General features: G+C 40.7%; 2 protein-coding genes across 2 annotated transcripts; both read right to left on the bottom strand.

Annotated features, from left to right (window-relative positions):
- Positions 1–713: 713 nt before the first annotated feature.
- On the bottom strand, positions 714–1,655 carry LOC138783976 (olfactory receptor 5V1-like). The gene has a single exon (XM_069959358.1). The coding sequence runs from the start codon at positions 1,653–1,655 to the stop codon at positions 714–716; it is 942 nt and encodes a 313-aa protein (XP_069815459.1).
- Positions 1,656–9,322: 7,667 nt separating this feature from the next.
- LOC138783980 (olfactory receptor 13F1-like) lies at positions 9,323–10,273 on the bottom strand. The gene has a single exon (XM_069959373.1). It carries the CDS (start codon positions 10,271–10,273, stop codon positions 9,323–9,325), a length of 951 nt encoding a protein of 316 aa, XP_069815474.1.
- Between the last annotated feature and the right edge of the window lie 10,885 nt (positions 10,274–21,158).

Consider the following 21,158-nt stretch of genomic DNA (forward strand, 5'->3'; position numbering starts at 1 on the left):
TTTTAAGAAATAGCGCCACCTTTTTTGTGTTTCTCTTTTAATAACTGAAGATTGTTATAACACTGGATGTAAATAAAGGTGTCATAAGTTTATTTGTATTGATTCTATTAGTCTTCACAAAAATTAAAGTGGTATTCCTGAAAAAAAAAAAAAAAAAAAACATTGCCACAATAATGATGTATAACTTTGTAATATTACTTTATTTAAAAGAAATATAATTTTGTGTAATATTCTTTTACACATTTTGTGGCACAGGCTTCAACTTGTAGGACTTATCAAATTAAATGTTTTTGCAAATACATCCAAACAGGCCTTCTCCTGATATACTCTCTCTCATTGTTGACAACTTGTTGTCTAGGTTACCAACCAGCACTCTGCTCTAAAAGCAGTCATCTGGCTGTGTTCATACTCTAGCCAGGCGACTGCTTTTGGAGCAGAGCGGTGGTTGGTAACCTGGACAATGAACTGTCAACAATGGGAAGCATATTAGGAGAAGGAGACAACAAGTTGAACTTTGTTAGCTGGGAAGGGAATACCCCTACCCAATATACCTGGCTTGCAATGTTTCCTTTTTGTTCAGATAGGACCACACAACTAAACAATTTTCTTATAGCTGTTATATAATCTTGGCCTGGCATTGGAAGTACAGCACTGTAAATCACAGATAGCAACTTTTCCTGTTTACAAATGTTCACATCTAATTTCCATGTTTTTCACACTTTGCTCCTTTTAGAGATGTTCCTTCTGATGGCTTCTAGGACATCTTTGTTCCTCAAACTGTACACCAGTGGGTTCAGCACAGGAACAAAGGCAATGTACAGCATAGACAGCATTTTGTCCTGTTCTTGAGAAAACTCGGTCTCGGATTTCATGTTAAGAGTGAGAGACGTCAGACAGAATAAGAGAACAACCGTCAAATGGGAAGAACAGCTGGAGAAAGCCTTACTTCTTCCTGATCTCGAATGGATTTTCAGAATTGTAGATATTATGTATACGTATGAAATAAGAATAAGCGTAAAGGGAAAGAAGCCCAAGACAACACCATCTACAGTTATCAAAATCCCAATGGCTTTGGTGTTACTATGGGAAAGCTGAAGTATTGATCTCATATGGCAGAAAACATGGTTGATTTCATGAGAGCCAGGGAAGGATAACTTGGATATCAGCAGGGCATACATCATGGCATTGAACACACCAAGAGTACAACAAAAAGCTGCTAATATTAAACATGTCCTTTGGTTCATAATAAGCATATAGCGCAGAGGAATACAAATAGCCACATATCGGTCATAGGCCATACACACAAGTAAGAAAAATTCTGTGCCGATACAGAAAACATACAAAAAGACTTGCGTGAAGCAACCTGTGTCTGTTATACCGGTGTTTCCTGTGATTGTGATCACTATTAGCTTTGGTAAGATGGAGGTGACATATATGATATCCAGAAGTGTGAGGTTACATAGGAAAAAATACATGGGTGTATGAAGCTGGGAGGTCAGACATACAATGATGGTAACAAGAATATTTTCAAATACACAAAACAAATACATTAATAAAAGGGCAATAAAAAACGCCAACTTAATACTTTCATATCTGATAAATGCCAGGAGGTAGAAGTCACTGGGCAGTGAGCAATTATAAACTTTTTCTTGCATATCTATGAAGTTAAAAGACCAAAAGTCACATTTTTAAATAAAAATGATATTTATATTGTTCCATTTATATTGTTTTAGTAGCTGTAAAAAAAATGTCATACTGCATCAGTGTCACAATGATTGTTCCATGTAACTGTCATAGCCGAGCTGTAGGAAGGTCTGGTCAAAATACATTAATGGAAGCCATGACGGTGAGTTTATGATTAGAGATGAGCGAACTTAAAGTAAATTCAGGTTTGCACCAACCCTAGGGCTTCATCCATCTTTTCCAAACACCAGGATTAAGATTACTAAACTTTTGGGTTTGCGCCAACCTGAACTTACTGTAAATTTTCTCATCTCTAATTATGGAGATTGCGTTGTCAATTCTACAAGGCAAAATTTACACTAGGCTTTTAGCCCTTGGTATCTTTTTGAATACACTAGATTTTAATTTTTTTACAGACCACTTGTATTCGCAGTTACTAGATGTTAGGCATTCCAAATAAAAAAAAAAACAAACAAAGCTGATAAAACGTATTGAATGTTTTAAGCTGTTGTATGAATCATTTTAAAGCTTTGTAGCTGTACAGGTTTTAGGAATGTACGACCAGTGTGATTAGGTAGGGAACACATAACACTGACTAACACTAACTGTTCCTACTTACTTGCCCATTCAATCCTAGGTGGTAGGTGACAACTGGTCAATGTTCCAAAGTACACACTGAGGTGAGACAAGACAAACAAGAGAAGACAAGCAAACCCTAAAGAATGGGTCAGGAAACCCAGCAGTGGAATACAGTGGAGAAATGGGAAGTCAGAGAAGGGAAAGCAAGAATTCAGAAGATCAAAAATAGCAATCCAGGTAAATGCCAGACAAATCTAAATTAGACTTATTGCAAACACCAAGCAGAGGGTCAGAGGTATTCTTATGGGATGTCAGAGTGTTTGTCCAGGGTGTGACTGGATCAGCCCTCTGACATCCAGGCTACACAGATCACAAACTGGTAAGGAAGGAATGCAAGTGTTGAAGGGACTGTCAATGACAACTAGCTTAAAGGAGAAGCCCGGCCAGACCCATTTTTTTTTTAGCAAGTGCTGGGGAGTATAAAAGAAATAACATGCTCTTACCTCCCCCCGCTCCAGCGCTGATGGCCGCATACCACCGCTCCTGTGTCCAGTTTCTTGGCTGCTTTCTGGTCTGAGCAGGGACCCGGGCCATGACATGTGAGGTCCACTCAGCCAGTCAGTGGCTGTAGAGGGGTCCCGCCTTGGCTGCAGTCTGGCTGCCACAACCCAGGTCCCCACTAAAATAATGGGTCTGGCCCTCTCCTTTAACTGTCTGCAGTCCAGAACAAAGATAGTAGGAGAAACAGCTGGGTGTGGTGGAATCCAATTAAGACCTGAAGACCAAACGAGCCCTAATGTTACGACAGTAGTAGTTAGGGTAGTGGTGGTAAAGTGATCACAGTAGCAACAGCAGTGTTGACTTTCAGAATAATAATATGAATCATGTGACTGTGCATAGTATAGTATAGTATAGTATAGTATATCTGTGTATAGTAATGTTACCTGTAGAACACATCATCTTCCTACGGTATGCTTCAAAATCATCCAATCTTTGAACTAGTCTGGGTATATATGCATATTCTTCACAGCAAGGGAATTGCTCCTGGCTGATTTCTATGTTTCTAATCTTTAATTGTGAAGTTAATTTTATTAAACAAATTATATCCCATGATGCCGCACTTGGTATTGTCAACTGTGCCCAGCGCAACAAATCTGCCCCTGATTTCATCAGGTGTAGATTTTTATTATCTATTATGATTTAGTCCTGTGAGCAAATGTAAATCATGATAAATGAGGCAAAAAAGGAGGTCCCACCTCCCCCCTGCTTTCCGCACCAAGCGCCCCCCCCCCCCCAACCTCAACACCCGCCGATTGGGTGAGTGGGGCATATGGCAGTCATAAGCCATGAAGAAGGGGCAAATCTGCGCCTTCTCCCTGGTGTACGCTCCTGCCATAAACTTCAGAAATGTCCCCCTTGGAGCTCTGCACATAATATAAACCTAACAGATTCCATTTAAAGTCAACTTTTCACCAATCCTGACCTGTCTGATTTAATAAATACTTTCACCAATAAATAATAATACTAGAACATCTATTCTTACACCTTTGTGTTTTATTGTTCCCAAAAGGTATATAAGGGCAGCAGGGTATGTTTTCGCAACTGGGTATTTATGGGCAGCTGAGTATATAGGGGCAGCAGGGTATAAATAATCAAATGGGTATGTATGGGCAACTGAGTATATAGAGGGAGCAGGGTATATATAATAAAATGTGTATGTATAGGCAGCTGAGTATATAGAGGCAGCAGGGTATATATAATAAAATGTGTATGTATAGGCAGCTGAGTATATAGAGGCAGCAGGGTATGTATGGGTAGCGGAGTACATAGGGTCAGCAGGATATGTATCAGTAGATGGGTATATAAGGGCAGCTGAGTGCATAAGAGCATGGCTAACACTTTACAGCACCATTGACCCCCACACACACACACAGCTTTTGTCAGTGATTTAGCATGGCCAACACTTGGCCAGCACCCCACTTCACTAACCACTTCCACTCCCACCCACCCCAGTTTAGTGGTTTTGAGGCTGATATAAAAACAGCAGCCCAGGTGGTGGTGACGGGGGCTCGTACAGTTTTTTTTGCTATGGGGCCCTATTCATCCTAGTTACGCTTTTATGACTGATATTGTGATTTATCTGTTGGAGCCACAAGATCCACAACCACTACTTCTGATTCTGTTACTTGTGCAATTAAGACTGTGCCTGAAAAGGTTGGGTATCTCAGACTTAAAGTTATTTCTTGTGTTAGTTTGTACATATAGGTCCTTATTTACTATTTATTGACTTTCTGTCATCAAATTGATGATTTTTAAAAAAGTTTTTGCCTGTCTGTTTCTTGTTTCAGCATATTTACTAATGTCGTGCACTATAAAAATCTCTAAAAACTAACACACCCGTAATTTTGTACTTTTAAATTAAAAGTTTGTGTGTTCACAAAAAGTAACATTTATGAAACAAACTGGGTTTTACATTCTAAAAAACAGCCAGGAAGGTCGGCTTTTATTTTTGTCATGTGAAAATACGTCAAAATTTACTAAAGGCAATGAGACACCATAGGCTCCACTAATACTAAACACTAAACACAGGAATTCCGGCTAGTATAGAGAGTCACGTCTCAATATGTCCATCAATCACATGACTGCCTTGCCCAGATGACCTGGGGAACACAGGACTTCCTGTTTTCTGACTCTTTGAGAAAAAAAAAACTGTCAGAAAACAGGAAATGTTGTGTTTTCCATAATACTTGTTTTATATCATATCTACTGTTGATTTAGATTTTAAAAGTTATAACGACAGCAACACTTTAACCACTTAGTGCTGCAGCTAGTTTGGGCCTTAATGACCAGGCTCATTTTTCAATCTAAACTTTTAAGATATGCTAGTGATTCTGAGATTGTTTTTCCGTAACATATGGTATGGATATCAAAATATTATGAAAAATTTGTAAAATTAGGATTTTATAAGCTTTGACATTCTCTGCTTCTAAAAAACGGAAGTCATATCACATTAATTAGTTACTAAGTTAGATTACCAATGTGTCTTATTTATTCTGGCATAATTTGGTAAACATATTTTACTTTTTTAGGATGTTACAGGGCTTAGAAATGTATCAAAAAATTATCAAATTTTCGTGAAAGTTTCCAAAACTGTTTTTTTTTGGGAGGGGACCAGTTCATTTTTTTAAATAGATTTAGGAGGCTTGTATCCTGGAAACCCCCATAAGTGACCCCATTCTGGAAACAAGACACCTTAAAGAATTATTCTAGGGGTATAATGAGCATTTTGACCCTACAGGGGCTTGAGGAAAGTATTGCCCATAAGGCCGTAAAAAAATTGGAAAATGTAAATTTTCGAATAATACATGCGTTTAGATTAAAGTTTCTTATTTTCAAAAGGAACATGAGAGAAAAAGCACTCCGAAATTCGTAACGCAGGTTCTTCTGAGTACAACAGTACCCCATATATTGGTGTAAACCACTGTATGGGCACAAAGCAGGGCTCAGAATGAAGGGAAGGAGCGCCAATTTGCTTTTTCAGTGCAGATTTTGCTGAAGAAGTTTCTGAGCGCCAGGTGCGTTTACAGTGCCCCTGTAGTGCCAGCGGATTGAAATCTCCCCATAAGTCACCCCATTTTGGAAAGTTAACGCCTCAAAAAATTCATCTTGGGGTGTGGTGAGCATTTTGACACCACGGGTATTAGAGGAAAGTATTCAAAATTAGACAGTAAGAATGAAAAACTCGAATTTTTCCAATAATATGTTCGTTTAGTTTAAAATTTCTCAATTTCACGAGGAACAGAAGAGAAAGTGTTACCCGAAATCAGTAACGCGTGTTCTTCTGAGTACAACAGTATCCCATATGTGGGAATAAACCACTGTAAGGGCACACAGCAGGGCTCAGAAGGGAAGGAGCGCCAATTAGCATTTGCAGTGCAGATTTTGCTGTAGCTGTTTTTGGGTGCCAGTTGCCTTTTTTAGTGCCCCTGTGGTGCCAGCGGAGTGAAACCCCCCATAAGTCACCCCATTTTGGAAAGTAAATGCCTCAAAATATTCATTTTGGGGTGTAGAGAGCATTTTGACCCCACAGGTATGAGAGGAAAGTATTCAAAATTGGCCAGTAAAAATAAAAAACTAGATATTTTCCAATAATATGTTCTTTTTATTAGATTTAAATTTCTCAATTTCACAAGGAACAGGAGAGAAAATGCACCCCAAAATCTGAGTACAATGGTAGCCCATACAGTATAAGGGCATAAACCACTGTATGGGCACATAGCAGGGCTCAGAAGGGAAGAAGCGTCATTTTGCTGGAGCAAAACTGCAGCTAGTAACCGTTATTAGAATAGCGCAGTTAGAAAAAAAAATTAGATTGAGATTTTAGGCAATCTGGGGGTGGTTATGGGAAACCTGCTGTGGTTACTGCCAATCTGGGGTGGTTATGGGCAATCCGGGGTTGTTACCGTTAATTTGAGAGGGTTACGGATAAACTGAAGTGCTTATAGGTTATCTGGGTGGGTACATTACATGTAATTTGGGGTGGTTACGGTAATCTGGCGTGGTTACGTGCAATCTGGGGTGATTACTAACAATCTGGAGGGGGTCACTGGCAATTTGGGGTGGTTACAGGCAACGTGCTGTTGTTACGGGTAATCTGTGGGGGTTACAGGTAATCTGGGAGTAAACCACAATTATTACTATAATAAAAAGTGTGTTCTTTTTTTTTTTGTATGTTTTTCACTTTTTGTACTTTTACACTTTTTTTTTTACAATATTACTATGATCACTGTGATATTTCTATCACAGTAATCATAGTTCAATGACAAGGACCAAATTGGTCCCTGTCACTTAAAATTTTCTTAGTTTGCTGCTTCTGAAGCGCATGAACCTCCCTGGGATCTAGTAAGCAGATCTCCTCCAGGGGTGGAGGTGGGGGGCAACTGGGGGTTGGGGCGATCCCTGCAGTGGGAACAAGGGATCAGCGGTATATAGTATATACCGCTCATCGCTTGTACCGGGACAACTAAGGGTGGTCCCCGGTCACTGCCCCATGCTCTGGGCATATGTTTTTCTTTTTCATCACTGTGAACAAACATAGTCTGTTCACAATAATAGCGGTGGCCATCTTGGATGTGATGGCTGCCCGGGAGGGTTAGTGATCGGCTACTATGGGGTTAATCTGGGGGGTGGGGAGAGACATTTTTTCATGTCCTCTCACCATGGATTCACAGTGAGGGGAGATGAAGGCATGCAATGCCTGGTATCGGTGACCACCGTTATAGTGGTATTAATGGCACACACAACCCCGACCCTCAACTACCTCCAGGAAGCTGGGGGGACAGGGTGGGAGCCTTACCTGCACCGCTGCATTATTCTCTGCCTTGCCGTAAAAAGCTGATGGTACCATACATTGACCGTGTATTTACCATGTCCTGTTATTGGTAACATTTAGAGTTGAAAGAAGAGATTCAAAGCAAATTATATTCATTTTAAATTTCTCCAAAAATTTGGATTCATTGAAGAGTCCCGGCTCCTGTACTTTCAGTTAGTAGTTGTGGGGCAGGTGACAAGCATCCATATGCAGATACTGTATATGGAGGTAGCCCGCAATGCTGTGTGAATCATTGATTACTCTTACTAGTACAGTCATTGGGCGAGTAGCACACAAGAGCACATTTGACAGCAAAATGGCTTTGGCTGACAAATGCTGCTGCTGATCAACCCTATTAAATATATGTGGTGAGGTGGCCATCTAACCCTACATCTGAAAACTGTACTTTTTTTGAGAGAATTAGGGTAGAGGAAAATGAGAAGTATGTAAAAGTATAACTGTAAATTACAATAGGGGCGATGGAAAAGAATGAAGGGCTACGAGGGGGAATGAAATGGACACTCTCATATCAAAAAAGTTAAAGAGACATATTGAAAGTTTTGATCGGTGAAGAAGAGGCTTGGACAAGTTCTCAGTAGTGCATTTCACTCCCTGGCTCGCATTCATCTTGGCCCAGGTGGCTCCATTGTAAGTTTATAATACTGCCTGGACAGAGATGATTGACGAAAGTGCGAAAGAACAGAATGCTACTTTGTACATCTCCCTGTTCATTCTCCTGATTCTCAACTAATGAAATCTTTTGACATGTCCCAGTGATGTAAGGAAGTTAGACCAACATCGATAGGGAAATCCAAATTAGATCTTTATTGCATCATCAAGTACAGAAAAAAATGCAACATTTTGACCCTAATGGTCTGTATCAAGCCTGCTAAGGGTTAAAACATTGCAGTCTTGCCGTACCTGATGATGCAATAAATATCTGATGTGGATTGACCTATGGATGTTATTGATCTCCCTTCCTTACGAGTCTCTATGTCTACACCTGGGATTGTGGGCATCCACTTTCTCTATTTTGACCTAAAGATTGGACCTGGTTCCCCAGTGCTGTTGGACCTTCTCTTTATTTTTTTATATCCTAGTGACATCTTTAAAGTGTTTAAAGTTGTTTTTTTTTTATTTTTTCTGAGGGTTACACTTTAAGGCTAAGTTCACACAATGTACTGTATATTTTTAATTAATTGCAAATTGCCACACCGGCTGTGATGAATTGAAAATATACATTGCATTAAAGTCTATGTATATCCCGAATGGAGTGTATACACTTTGTATACACTCTTTATACACAAGAAATTCCTTGTGACCGCATGAAATAGAATAGCAGTCGCACAAAACTGAATGTGCAGACAATGTAAAGTGCGGCTCCGGCCACACTTTACATTGTGTTGTATGGGTAACTGGAATGCAGGCACATCGGAATGCGCCCACATCTCATTTCAAAAGAAATTAAGTTCATCCGACCGGTACTGCAGTATTAGCCGGGATAAACTTCACTGACACCAGACATCGGATGTTTTACGTTGTGTGAACCCGGCCTAAGAGTCAGTTAGCCAACTGGCATTATGATTAAGTTTAGGGGTCCTGGGTGGAGATCTGCATTCTGCATAGAGAGAGCTTGTACCACCTCTCTTTTGCTGTTAAAACTTTAGTCTATTCAGATTGTAAAAGTTTTTATATGTCCAAATCTTGATAATTTTTTAAAACATTCCTTTTAACGGCTCTTAGAACTTCCTTATTTCTTAAGCTGTACACAACCGGATTCAGCAATGGAACCACAGCAATATACAACATGGAGAGAAATTTATCTTGTTCTTGAGACAACTCATTTTCCGGTTTCATATTCAGAGTAAGAGATGTTAGACAAAATAGCAGGACCACAATGAGATGAGAAGAACAAGTGGAGAAAGCCTTGAACCTCCCGGATGATGTCTGGATCTTCAGAATGGTGGAAATGATCAATGTATACGAAATAAGAATTAAGATGAATGTCGAGAATCCTAAGGCGATGCCATCTATAACTATCAGGAGATCAATACTTGTTGCTTCTGGGCCGCATAGCTTCAGTAGGGATTTCATATGACAAAAGAAATGGTTGATTTCATGGAAATGACCGAATGATAATCTCGAGATTAGCAGAGGATACATCATGGCATTTAGCAAACCAAGGCTGAAGGAGAAGACTGATAATTTTAAACAAGTCATTCCGTTCATAAGGGGCGTGTAGTGTAAAGGGATGCAAATGGCCACATATCGGTCAATGGCCATAGAAGCAAGTATGAAAAATTCTGTCCCAAGGCAAAACACATAAAAAAATACTTGTGCAAAGCATCCTGGGTAAGATATTCTGATATCACCTGTAATAGTTATCATCATAAGCTTTGGTAAAATAACAGAGACATATATAAGGTCCAGGACTGTGAGGTTACATAGAAAATAATACATGGGTGTATGGAGCTGGTAGGTTACACATATAATTCCTGTTATAAAAATATTTCCAAGTACGCAGAGCAGATACAGAGCTAGAACGCTGGTGAAAATGAAAGGCTGTAGGCTTTTATATCTACTAAATGCACATAGATAGAATTCGATATCTGTTGAATATCTGTAGAAATTTTCGTGCATGGTTTCTAGTAATGTCCAATTCAAAGTTCCTGGCAAAATGTATTGATACAGAATTATTGTAGCGGCATTATTGTAACTATCATTATTATTATCATCGATAATCAGCTTCATCATCATTTACTTCGTTATCATTAGAGATGAGCGAACTGAGCCATCCCGAACTTTCTGCACAGTTTGATGGAGTTCAGGAAGATGGCCGTGCTCATTCAAACAAATAAAAAATTATCTGCGGTTCCCCAGTGTCTCCTGGTGGATTTCTGGTTATGCCAGGCTTCTTCTGTGGTGAAGGACCGCTTAGCATCTCACTGGATGACTAGGACGGGGTAGCACTGCGGCCTTTGATTGGCTGAGCGGGCTGTCACTCTTGTCTCTAGAGCAGGCCTTCACTATAGAAGACGCAGAGACGGGACTGGAGAAGAAGCACCAGGAGGGAGTGCGAACATGTAAGTATAAGGAGCAGCTTTTAGAAAACTGCATTAAAACAGCTAAAAACCTGCAGTCGTTGAGCTCTTTTAATGTGGTTTGTTAAAGTTCGGTTCGGCATAAACCTGAAATTTACATTAAAGTTTGGTGAACCTGCTGAACTGAACTTTTGAAAGGTTCGCTCATCTCTAGTTTTCATCATCTATTATTATTATTACTACTACTGTAGTAACTTTAGTCAGGACAAATGTCTCACTTAAAAATGGACCAGCTAATGGCTCGACTATTGTACTCAAAATAGAGAGGTTGTCTAGCTCAAGAAAAACTTTAACAGTGGCTCAGGGTTAAAAAATAGACATAATAAAGAGAATAAGACAATAATAAAGAAAGTCAAATTCACCTGCCCCAATGCTCCAAGCATCCCCAAGATCCCTGTGACATGTTGACCCCACTGGAACTGCCTGCTCTGTCAATCACTGGCTGAGTTGGGTCACGGCTACGGCCAGTGATTGGCTGAGTGGGTAGTGAAAGGAACCAGGGAGTAGCTGTCAGTAGCATAGACCAGGAGTGCCGTAATGGCAGCTACAAGGGTTCGCAGAGGGCGGGTGAGGGTAACGTACTATTCAATAAATATTGCTAGCTTGCTAAATAATTAAATTTCTGACTGTAAAATAATTTATATGCAACTCAGCTATAAAAAACATCATTTAGTTGCAATCTAGTTCTCAAAATCCCAATGGCTTTGGTGTTACTAAGAGAAAGCTGAAGTATGGATCTCACGTAGCAAAAAACATGGTTAATTTCATGAGATCCGGGGAAGGATAAAATGGATATCAGCAGGGCATGCATCATGGCATTGAACACACCAAGAGTACAACAGAAAGATGCTAATATTAAACATGTCCTTTAGTTTATAATAATCCTATAGCATAGAGGAAAACAAATAGCCACATATCAGTTATAGGCCATACACACAAGTAAGAAAAATTCTGTGCCGATACAGAAAACATATAGTAAGACTAGCATGAAGCAACCTTTGTCTGATATACCAGTGTTCAGTGTTGTGATCACTATTAGCTTTGGTAAGATAGCAGTGGTATATATGATATCCAGGACTGTGAGCAGGGCCCTTTCTAGGCAATTTGGACTACAGGGCAAATCTTGCCCCCCCCCCAAAAAAAAAAAAATAAAATAAAATAAATAATAATAATAATTCCATGACTCACAGGTGACGTCTTCTTGGATCTGAGGCGTCACTTCTCTTTTCCTCTCCATCCAGTCCAGTCCTCCATGATGATTTCTTCCAGGTACAACTCATCTCTTCTGAACCTGCCAGACAAACATCTTAGGCTCCGCACTTTTACAACAACTTCCACTTTGTTGTGTCATGTGCAGTGAAGTCAGTAGCTATGTGGGTTGCCCCCTGTATGTAGGATCCCCTGCTTTGCCCCCATATATTAATAATCCCCCCTGTGCTTCCCCCCATAGTAATAATCCCTCCCTGTGCTCTATCCCCATAGTAATAACCCCCCCCTGTGCTCCCCCATAGTAATAATCCCCTCTTTTCCCCCCAATAGTAATAATCCACCAGTGTTCCCCCCATAGTAATAATCCCCCCAGTGCTTCCCCTTATAGTAATAATCCCCCCTGTGCTCCCCCCCATAGTACTAATCCCCCTGTGCAGTACCGATAGTAATAGCCCCATACAGGATAGCCCTCCCCCGTGTAGCCCCCCATAGTATAGACCCACTGTGTAGCCCCCCATAGTAATGCCCTTCCCTTGTGTAGACCCCAAAAGTATAGCCTAGCTCCCCAAAGTATATCCCTCCCCCCAAGTAGCCCCCCATAGTATAGCCCTCCCCCTGAGTAGCCCCCCCTAGTATAGCCCTCCTCCCGAGTAGCCCTCCCATCCGAATAGCCCCCATAGTATAGCCCTCCCCCCATGTAGCTTTCCCCCCCATGTAGCCTTCCATACTATTGGCCCCTTTGTAGCCCCCACATTGCAGCAATTATGAGAAGGAAAAAAAATACACTCACCTCTCCCGAATCCTGCAGCAGCGTCTCCCTCTGGCAGCTGATCTTGCAAGCGCCCCCTAGCTGTCGGCTCCCTGTGCGGTTTCCCGGCCCGCCCGCCCGCCTCTAGAAAAGGCCCTGACTGTGAGGTTACATAGGAAAATATACAAGGGCGTATGGAGCTGGGAGGTCAGACATACAATGATGGTAACAAAAAAAATTTCAAATACACACAAAAAAAAACATTAATAAAAGGCCAACAAACACCAGGAACTTAACACATTTATATTTATTAAATGCCAGGAGATTGAAGTCACTCAGCATTGAGCAGTTATAAACATTTTCTTGCATATTTATGAAGTTAAAAGACTCCAAAAAGTTACATTTTCAAATAATAATAATAATAATAATCATTAAAAAAATTTATACCGCATCATTGTCACAATCATTGTGCCATGCAAATTATACAGGAAATAACGCACTGGACAGGTATGTTATTCTTGGTACACATTGCCATGTAGGTTAAGATATTAACAGGTAAACGCCAGCCAAATCCATATTAGACTGAGGAAAGGTTCAGAAATATTTTTATGGGATGTAAGAGTCAAGGTCCAGGGTATGATTGGACCAGCACTCTGACCCTCATACCAGAGCATATAGCCGAGCTATGGCAGAGTTTGGTCAAAATATGTCAATGGATCGTCTGGTTAACAGAAACCATAAAGGTAAGATAATGTTTAGTAAATTCAGGTTTGTACAAACCCTAGGGCTTCAGGGTTCATCTTCAGTTACCAGGATTCAAATACCGAGCTTTTGGATTTGTGCGAACGGTGATTGAGTTGTCAATTATACAAGGCAAATGGTACCCTTGGTATCTTTTTGAATTCACTTGATTTTAAATATATTTTATGGGCCACTTGTTATTGCAGTTACAAGAAAAAGCTGAAGCTGTACAGTTATTAGGAACGTATGACAAGGATGAATAGGTAGGGAAGACACTACAGTGAGCCCAAGTGCTAAACCCCCCCCCCCCCCCAACTCTCCTTGCCCTACTTGCCCATATAACCCTAGGTGGTCGGTGACAACTGATCAACGTTCCAAGGTCCACACTGAGATGAGACAAGACAAACACTAAAGAATAATTGAACAGAAATGGGTCATAAAACCAAGCGGTGAAATACAGTACAAAATCAGCAGAGAAATAGAAAGTAAAAAAAAGGAAAAGCAAGAGTACAGAAGATCCAAAATAGCAATCTAGGTAAATGTTAAACAAATCCATTGTCAGAGTAGCTATCCACGGTGTGATTGGACCAGCCCTCTGATAGACCGGCCACACAGAGCACAGACTGGTAAGGAAGAAATGTGACTGTTGAAGGAACTGTCAATCACATCTAGCTTAACCATCTGCAGTCCAAAACAACATTAAAACAGATGGGTGTGGTGGAATCAATAACACAGCAAAGAATGAAATAGAGCAGTGTTCAAAACAGTGCAAGACAAAATATAATATGAATTATGTGACTATTAGAGATGAGCGAACCTCGAGCATGAGTCCATCCGAACCCGTACTTTCGGCATTTCTTTAGTGGTGGCTGCTGAACTTGGATAAAGCCCTAAGGCTATGGATTATGGATATAGTCATTGGCTGTATCCATGTTTTCCAGACAACCTTAGAGCTTTATCCAACTTCAGCAGCCCCAGCTAATCAAATGCCGATCGTTCGGGTTCGGATCGACTCGAACCCGGTTCGCTCATATCAAGTGACTATGCATAGTATAGTTTAGTATATTTGTGTATAGTAATATTACCTGTAAAACACACCATCTTCCTGTGTTTAAAAATCATCAAATCTTTGAACTAGCCTGGGTATATATGCATATTCTTGACAGCTAGGGAATTGCTCCAGGCTGATTTATATGTTTCTAACTTTTAATTGTGAAGGTAATTTTATTGAACAAATTAGCAAATATCCCATGAGGACGCACATGGTATTGTCAACCTATTAATTTTTCAAATTACCCAATCCTTATTGCAACTACACTACACTTGAATGGAATGAAAAAGTTATACCTACCTGTCCATGTGCCCCCGCAGCATTGAATCACCGCTCCCAGACCCCTACTGGGCTCCTGCAGCTCTTTCTCCTGCCACGTCACTACACGGCCTCAGGAATGCTTGTTCAGCCAATCAGTGACTGAGGAGGAACACTGCTCCAGTTACTGATTGGCTGAGTAGGCACATTGCTCCAGATTGTGACATATCTGCAATTAGTACCACTCATTTGGTTATTCTGTCATCCACTTCTCATAAGAACAGAGGTACGGCACATAACAAAGCTGTAAAAATGGAAGATGGAGAGTTTTCATTACATGGGCATTTCAAGTATTTGCTAAAACAGACAGGTCATGTGTGGTGACAGATCTCCTTCGAGGAAGTTGGTCAAAGGGACTTGCAAGCCCCTTGGGGCTTATTTATATTTGTTAGCAACATTATAAAATCATGCAAACATATTTGCTAATAGCATATTTACTAATGTCATGCACTACAAAAATCTAAAAAAAAAAAAGATATGTGTCAGCAATGTGCAGTAGCCTGGTGTGAACTGGGCCTGTTTTTACTTTTGTGTGACACACCCGCTTGCTTCTCAGCTTCCTGGCAATGCAGAAGTTAAGCTGATCACTGCTAAACTTGATTAATACAGCTGAGTAAGGGTCTTATTACTCCAACAGATTATCTGGCAGATTTTTTTTAACCCAAAGCCAGGAATGTATTTGAAAAGAGGATAAATCTCAGCCTTTTCTTTATGACCTGTTCTCTGTTTATAGTCCATTCCTGGCTTTGGTTCAACAAAATCTATCAGATAATCTGTTGGTGTAATAGGACCCTTAGTCTTTTGACTGACTGGTTTCTCTACCTGTCTGGAACCTGAAAGATCAGAGCGCCGGTCCAATAAGGTACGGACCGGGCTCTTGGTCATCATAAAAGAAAGCTGAGCCAGTCTTTCAGCGCTGGCTATTTAGGTTTACTCCCTGATCCCAGCCCCCCCTGTCTATTCCTGCGATCCTCGTTCCTAATCCCTCTGCCCCCTGCCTGACCTTTGACTACTCAATTGCTGATTCTGTACTGTGTTGCCCGATTGGTTCTGACTTGGTTTGTTTACTATCCGTTATTATGTTTTACCTGTTCTGTGTTTCACCTGTTCAGTATTGGGAATGTCTTTGTGGTTTTCCGCGGTTGCCTAGGGCCGATTGAGGCAAGTAGGTAGGTAGGGACAGTGGGTGGGTTCAGCCTTAGGGCCCATTGCCTTGTTTTGTCCCTGCCCCCCATTCTTGTGCTTTAAAATGAAAAATCGGTGTGTCCCTTTAAAACACACCACAACCAACATATTTATTAAACTTTTTTTTATGGGTTTTACATTCTAAAAATCAGGCATCTTTAGTGTGGCAGGAAGGTTGGCTTCTAGTTTTGTCAAGTGAAAAACAAAAAAAAAAAAATTACTAAGGGTAAGAGGACACATTATTAAATCTGTTGGTTTGGGAAACTAAAAATTTTTAGTGTCGGATGTTTAAAAACCTGACAATCTTAGTAAATAAGGGCTATCGTAGCCACAAACTTTTGTCCTCTGAATTGAATAAAAGTTAAACTGTCACTGTTTATTTATTTATTTATTTTTTTGCAGAAATCAGTAGTATAGGTGATTTTAAGAAACTTTGTAGTTGGGTTTATTAGCCGAAAAATGCATTTTTATTATGAAAAAGCAGTTTGAAGCTCTCCCCCCCTATCTTCATTGTTTTCTATGGAGAGGGGAGGGGTTGAGGGAGATGAGGCACTAAAACAGGGCAACAGGGTAGGTAAGCAGAGAGGGCTCCCGGCATGAGATCTCTCTGCAGCCTGTGGTCCCTGGTTGCTATGTGTAGCCGGGGACCGCGGGTATTATCCGGCGCGGCTGATCACCGCTCCCGGCTAATTAACTATTTAAATGCAGCTGTCAAAGTTGACAGCTGCATTTAAATAGAAGCTGTGCCCCTCTCCCTCGTGTCTAGTGGGGGGATCTTCCTCCCGCAATGAGATTGCGGAGGGGATATCCCTTGTACTGAGCCGGCCAGGGCTCAGTGTCGGAATGACACTGATCCCAGCTTGTCAATCGGTGCATCTCGTCTGCTGCAGACCAGAATAAAAGAGCAATGATCTGCATTGATCAGCATTGATCTTAATAGGACATCAGTGCTTTGTATATAGAAGTCCCCCAGGGGGCTTCTAATGAATGTAAGTGAAAAAATAAATAAATAAAGTGTTTTTATTAATAAAAAATCCCCTCTCCTAATAAAAGTTTAAATCACCCCCCTTTTCCCATTTTATAAATAAAAATAAATAAATTAATTAACATATTTGGTATGGCCGCGTGCTTAATCGCCCGATCTATTAAATAATCACACTGTAATAAAATGTAATAAAAAGTCATCAAAAAGTTGCATATACGCAAACAAGGTACCAAAAGAAAGAACAGATCGTGGCACAAAAAAATTACACCTCACATAGACCAAACAATAAAAGCGTTATAAGGATGGGAATAGTGGAATTTTAAACACATTTTTTAAAAGGTTTTAATTTTTTAAAAGCCATAAAATAAAATAAAAGTTAAACAAATACACAGTACATTATGTAATCGTACTGACTTGAGGAACATAGATAACATGTCTGTTTTACCATAGGGCGATTGTCTCGTAAACATATATATATATATATATATATATATATATTTTATTTTTTTTATTTTTTTTTCCCCCTGGTTTTCCAGCATATTTTATAGAAAAAATAAGTCTGTATTTGCTAAATATTTTGCGTAGTGACCTTTTAGGGCTCGTTCCCACTGAGCAAAAGCAGCTGAATTTCTGCGCTGAATCAGCGCTGAAATTTCAGCCGTTAAAATAGGTGCAGAGCTAATTTCCATTGTGTTGAATGGAAATTCTGCTCTGCAGTTCACACAGTGGAATTTCCGCACTGAACTAATCCGCTTTCCGCCAGAAGAATGAACATGTTCATTCTTCCGCTAGCGGAAGCCTATACAAATCAATGGGGCTCTGATTTTCTGTTTCAGCGCGGATTCAGCGCGGATTCAGCGCGGAATACAAGCGGAATACAAGCGGAAATTACTCGCTGAATCAGCGCGGAAATGGGGAAAAGGGGGGGGGAGGAGGATTCTAGTATATGTTCTGGTATAGTCTAGTTTACTCACCAAATACTCGCTGAATTTCAGCGCTGAATGCATGCGGATTCAGCGCGGATTCCTCGAGTATTCCGCGCTGAATTTGTCAAGAGCTGATTACGAGCTGAACACTTTCCTAGCAGAATACGCAGGGATTCTGCTTGCATTCTGCTTATATTCTGCTCGGAATTCAGCGTCAGTTGATTTCAGGCGGAAATATTTCCTTGCGTAATCTGCTCCTTTTGCTCTGTGTGAACGTAGCCTTAAACACGAGGAGGAAAAAACAAAAGCAGAAAAATGAAAACTGTCTCTGTCCTTAACTTGTTAAAATTGCCTGTACTATTAACTAGGGATGAGCGAACCGAACTGTAACGAACCAGATTTGTTACGAACTTTGCAAAAAGTTCGGTTCCTCACCGAACCGAACTTTGAGAAAGTTCGTAACGAATCTGGTTAAAATAACAATAACAAATAAAATCTTAAGAAAGTGATGCAAACACCTCTGGAATGCATCTGGGAAAGCAGGGAAACAGTATTACAGGAATCGGCATTACCGGGGTTAGCGATCCCCGACAATAATGCCAATCCCTCTAATGGTTAATATTTAATTAATAAAACAAATTTTCATTCTAAAAAAAAAAAACATTTTCGTTCTTCAATAGCATGATTAAAAGGAATCCATGCTTTTGCAATTAAATATACTGTTAATAAAAAAATAAATATATAAATAAATGTGTGTGTGTGTGTGTGTATATATATACAGTATATATATATATATATATATATATATATATATATATACTAGAAAATGTACCCAGGTATAAAGTGTCAGTGTGTTAATTAGATTTGTTCTAAGGTGCCTAGGAGGCCAAGCTAAAGGTATTGTTTCATCTGAGTTAATCAGTGGAATTAGTGTATACCTGTAGTGTATAGTTTTTAGGGGTCTCGCATATCTGTAGTGCATAGTTGGGGGGGCTGTATACCTATAGTGTATAGTTGGGGGTCCTGTATACCTGTAGTGTGTAGTTAGGGGGGGGCTGTATACCTGTAGTGTATAGTTGAGGGAGGTCCTGTATACCTGCAGTGTACAGTTGGTGAAGGTCTGCACCCTGAAGGTATCAGAAGACCTGCACGTGGTACATGAGGCAATATGGTTTGGCCAAATTATATACCAACTTCTGATGTTGGTTTTAAATGTAGCTGAATAAGCTTTCGTGTCAGCCATGGGTGCGATGTGCAGCCATTTCTGTCTTTTTGGCTTGTGCATACAGTTGGTGAAGGTCCTGTATACCTGTACTGTATAGTTTGGGGGTCCTGTATACCTGTAGTATATAGTTGGTGCTGTATACCTGTAATGTATAGATGGTAGAGGTCTTGTATACCTGTAGTTTATAGTTTGAGGGTCCTGGATACCTGTAGTGTATAATTGGTGGAGGTCTTGTATACCTGTAGTACATAGTTCGGGGGTCCTGTATACCTGTAGTGCATAGTTTGGAGGGTCCTATATAACTGTAGTATAGAGTTGGTGGAGGTCCTGTATACCTGTAGTGTATAGTTTGGGGTCCTATATACCTGTAGTATATAGTTGGTGGAGTTCCTTTATACCTGTAGTATATAGTTTTGGGGTCCTGTATACCTGTAGTATAGAGTTGGTGAAGGTGCTGTATACCTGTAGTATAGAGTTGGTGTAGGTCCTGTATACCTGTAGTGTATAGTTTTGAGGTCCTGTATACCTGTAGTGTATAGTTTGGGGTCCTATATACCTGTAGTATATAGTTGGTGGAGTTCATGTATACCTGTAGTGTATAGTTTTGGGGTCCTGTATACCTGTAGTGTATAGTTTTGGGGTCCTGTATACCTGTAGTGTAAAGTTTGGGGTCCTGTATACCTGTAGTATATAGTTGGTGGAGGTCCCGTGCACCTGTAGTGTATAGTTTTGAGGTCCTGTATACCTGTAGTGTCCTGTATACCTGCAGGGTCGTATTTACCATTAGGCACCCATGGTCTGGTGCGTAGGGTAGCACCTTGCAGAGGGGCAGTATCCTCCCGTTCAGACTTGCCAGAAAATCTGGTGTGGCAGAGTTCTCCAGTCACAGTGTGGCAGTATTGGTCAAGTCTGGTATAGTGGTGTTATCCAGTCACAGTATGGCGGTATTGGTCAGGTGTGGTATGGCAGTGTTATCCAGTCACAGTATGGCGGTATTGGTCAGGTCTGGTATAGCAGTGTTATCTAGTCATAGTATGGCGGTATTGGTCAGGTCTGGTATAGCAGTGTTATCCAGTCACAGTTTGGCGGTATTGGTCAGGTCTGGTATGGCAGTGTTATTCAGTCAGTGTGTCGGTATTGGTCATGTCTGGTATGGCGGTGTTATCCAGTCACAGTATGGCGGTATTGGTCAGGTCTGGTGTGGCGGTGTTCTCCAGTCACAGTGTGGCAGTATTGGTCAAGTCTGGTATAGTGGTGTTATCCAGTCACAGTATGCAGTATTGGTCAGGTGTGGTATGACAGTGTTATCCAGCACAGTATGGCGGTATTGGTCAGGTCTGGTATGACAGTGTTATCCAGCACAGTATGTCGGTATTGGTCAGGTCTGGTGTGGCAGTGTTACCCAGTCACAGTTTGGTATACCTGCAGTGCCCTGTATATACATGTACTGTATAGATGGAGTAGGGGGTCCTGTATATACATGTACTGTATAGATGGAGTAGGGGGTCCTGTATACATGTACTGTATAGATGGAGTAGGGGGTCCTGTATATGCATGTACTGTATAGATGGAGTAGGGGGTCCTGTATATACATGTACTGTATAGTTGGAGTAGGGGGTCCTGTTTTCCTGTAGTGCCCTGTACATACATGTACTGTATAGTTGGAGTAGGGGGTCCTGTATACCTGTAGTGCCCTGTATATACATGTACTGTATAAATGGAGGAGGGGGCCCTGTATACATGTACTGTATAGATGGAGAAGGGGGTCCTGTATACATGTACTGTATAGATGGAGTAGGGGGCCATGTATACATGTGCTGTATAGATGGAGTAGGGGGTCCTGTATACATGTACTGTATAGATGGAGAAGGGGGTCTACCAGTTATTACTGATGATGTTGTGAGGCAGCTGCCCTAGCAACCACAACTCCCTGTGAAAATGAAAGCAGTAATCCTATTGGTTGCTAAACTGCCGTTTCCTCTGGGCAGCTGCAGCTAATTATATCACCTGTGTTTGCAGTAAGGAGATTTTCCCAT

The sequence above is a fragment of the Dendropsophus ebraccatus genome, chromosome 1, assembly GCF_027789765.1.
Source record: "Dendropsophus ebraccatus isolate aDenEbr1 chromosome 1, aDenEbr1.pat, whole genome shotgun sequence".
NCBI lineage: Eukaryota > Metazoa > Chordata > Amphibia > Anura > Hylidae > Dendropsophus > Dendropsophus ebraccatus.